General features: G+C 44.7%; 1 protein-coding gene across 1 annotated transcript; it reads left to right on the top strand.

Moving 5' to 3' along the window:
• Positions 1-1,960: 1,960 nt before the first annotated feature.
• On the top strand, positions 1,961-2,890 carry LOC126455924 (gustatory and pheromone receptor 32a-like). Its single transcript, XM_050091682.1, has one exon. It carries the CDS (start codon positions 1,961-1,963, stop codon positions 2,888-2,890), a length of 930 nt encoding a protein of 309 aa, XP_049947639.1.
• Positions 2,891-3,204: the final 314 nt, after the last annotated feature.

A 3,204-nucleotide genomic window follows, 5' to 3' on the forward strand; every position in this document is an offset into this window, starting at 1 on the left:
TTAATGTAAGTAAAATACTTACAGTAATAGGAAGGATGTTGCTTCAATCGTACAGTGATATTCTGGACCTCTCACATTATATTAGGGAACTGAATAACATCTCCAGCTTCAGACGACAGTTAATGACATATGCATTTAAGCAACAATAATGATTACCATTGCCCCTTTACGTACTCGTTACCCATGTACATCTATGTTTCTAACCAGATTCTCCTCGTTTTCCAGTATTCTTAGCTGGTACAGTATCCACAAATTTCCTTTCTCCAGAACTCAAAAAAATGGCTCTAAGAACTGTGGGACTTCACAGCTGAGGTCATAACTCCCCTAGACTTAGAACTACGGAAACCTAACTAACCTAAGGATATCACACACATCCATGCCCGAAGCAGGATTCGAACCTGCGACCGCAGCCGTAGCGCGGTTCCAGACTGAAGCGCCTAGAACCGCTCGGCCACAACGGCCGGCTCCCCAGAACTCATAGTACCAGAAAATATCTATCTTGCACGCTGATAAACTCTTCATATATCTGCCATTACCATTATTCTTATTACTGTCTTTATTATTACTATAATTATTCTTAATGTTACTATTATCACTCTCCGTGGCACCAGCAGCAGTAGTACTCGTACTGCCAGTGTTAATTTCATTAGTTCATAGTCTTATTTGCCCTCACTGACACTATAGACACTCAAGTCATTTCATTACTAGTTATCATATTGAAATTCTTATTTTTTTACGTAACTACGGTGTAAAAACGGTACAGTACGTGTGAACCCTGGTCCGATATATGAGAGAGCGCGATGGCCCTAATCACATCAGGTGAAATAAATAAATAAATTACAGCAGCAAACAGGCAGATATTGCTAGAGTTCCAAGGGATATAAAGAAAGCTTATAATGCGTTTTGCTGCGCACGTTTTGTGTAGTATCAAAGAATGTAAGTTCAACTGATCAAACTACGAAGTTTTGCTTAATATGCCACACCTCACGAAAAACGAAACTTTGGAAAAGCATTAATGTAAGTAAAACACTTACAGTAATAGGAAGGATGTTGCTTCAATCGTACAGTGATATTCTGGACCTTTTTACTTTACTAAAACTCAAGCTCTTAGACCACATAAATTTGCAGGTACGTATTGATTGGTTTATTTCTACTTTATTTTTACGAGATGGATTACTTTATGCAGCAGTTTTTGGCAGCAAACATTCGCGAAATACGCGTTGATGGGAGATTTAAAATTGCTTTGCTGACGCTGCTTTTAATGCTTAAATTATCAGAATGATTCAAACGTTCTTCAGTTTCATAATAATCCGTTAGAGGCGGAAGGTAGCAAATCGTTGCGCGTTTTGATAGTGTTTTCTGTGCACTGAGTCAATAAGTAGATACTTCTTAATTTGAAAGATTCATTAGATATTGATCGTGGTGGCAAGGCCAACAGTCGTTAAGGAAATGAAGTTCTCAGTTGCTAATGAGCGCTTGTTCGTTGCAGTGCATTCTGAAGAACTAAAACTGACAATAATAGTACTAAAATTCAGCATACAGTGGAGAATAAAGGAAACAATTACCGCGTATTGAATGCCAGAATAAGACAATGGACTGTGTAAATTTGTTTAAAGTTTTGGATTACTCACACTAAGGCTGTTGCAGTTCTGGTTGTACTCAAGAGGAAGACTCAGCCTCCATCGCTATGGATTCACATTCCACAAATGAGTCTTTTACTCTCCAGGTTGCTCTCGCTCCTTTGCACACCTTGTGGCAAGTGTGCGGCTTGGCTCCAATTTACAAGAAACGCCAATGTATGATTGGGCGACTGATATTTAATGGTCACAGGATAACATCACCTTCAGCATTCTGGTTCTTCGTATCTGTTCTCACCACGGCATACAATACGTATGGCAGTATAGAACTATATTTCAGAATTAGAGAACTTGCCCCCCTCACGTATCTCGTGGTCGAGACCATGGCAAGATTGGTGCTGTTGGTGACGTATGGAACGTGTGTTACGAGCGACCTGAATTATCTGAGGGGCTTTACCGAATGTCTGAAGTTCGCAGACGAACGCCTGGCGACATGCGAGATGGGAAATTTCAAAGTGCTTGGCACTTTCATCATGAGCATTTATGCCACACTGCTGGTTGCCATAGGTGCCATCCAGGTCCAAGTGCTGGGCAGACAGCTGCTGCTGTTGTGCCATCTCGTCCACAACTCGCTGGTGCTGATGGTGACTCTGCAGCAGGTGATGCTGGTGCTCGAGTTGTTGGCGAGGTTCCGCAGCCTCAATGCCAACCTGCTGGATGCGTCGGTGCTGCCTGCTGACGCCCGGCTGCGCTTCCTGCTAGGAGGCACGTGGCCTCCAAACCCACACCCAGTTCAGCGCCCGTCTCCACCACTGGCCGTCAGCAGCCTACGCCAGCTGCAGGAGGCCCACGTGGCGCTGATGCGGGCTGCAGAGCTGCTGCAGCAGCACTTCGGGCTGTCCGCGGCCGCCACCATCGCGACTAGCGTGTGCGGCGCCACCTGCAGTGCTTACGAGTTGCTGATGGCGCTGGTGGAACCACACTGGATCACGCAGTATTCTGTGTTCTATTCGGCCAGCGCGTCTGCACTGTGGCTGGCCCTCCACCTTACCAAGGTAGTGTCCCTGGCACTGTCTTCGGCAGTTGCTGCGGACAGCGCATCTACCACGGGATTGATCCTGCTAAGGGCATCAGCCTTATCCACACGCTACAGCCCTGAGCACGAGGCCTTCCTGCGGCTCACTCTGTTGGGCCCACCGCTACGCTTCACTGCAGCGGGATTCGTCACCGTCGACCGTCGACTGTTGGTCTCGGGCATCGCCGTCGTTATCACATATGTTGTTATCCTTGGGCAGCTCACTGTCGCTCAGTGAATGTTGCACCCTAATTCACAGTAAATCTTAAGTGTCTCTGTTATAAACCATTTCAAACTCCTCATTAAATAACTCTTTTTTTGTAGGAATGTATCTACAGTCCATTTCTGTGTATAAAGGTTTACTTTATGTGAGTACTGTGCAGAGAAATTGGATTCAGTTCCTGGTATTGCCACTGACCACAGCTGTTGGCAGGAAACTCGTGGTTCTCTGGGCTGCATGCTGTTTATAAATGATTTTGGACAAATAAAACTTTTAGTTTTGCATTTAGTTTTGATCATTTATAGGTATCATTAAATCTCACTTCTCATGTC

This window comes from Schistocerca serialis, chromosome 2 (assembly GCF_023864345.2).
Source record: "Schistocerca serialis cubense isolate TAMUIC-IGC-003099 chromosome 2, iqSchSeri2.2, whole genome shotgun sequence".
Classification (NCBI taxonomy): domain Eukaryota; kingdom Metazoa; phylum Arthropoda; class Insecta; order Orthoptera; family Acrididae; genus Schistocerca; species Schistocerca serialis.

Coding starts and splice junctions, on each gene's coding strand:
- LOC126455924 (XM_050091682.1), top strand. CDS start 1,961: ATGGCAAGATTGGTGCTGTTGGTGACGTATGGAACGTGTGTTACGAGC.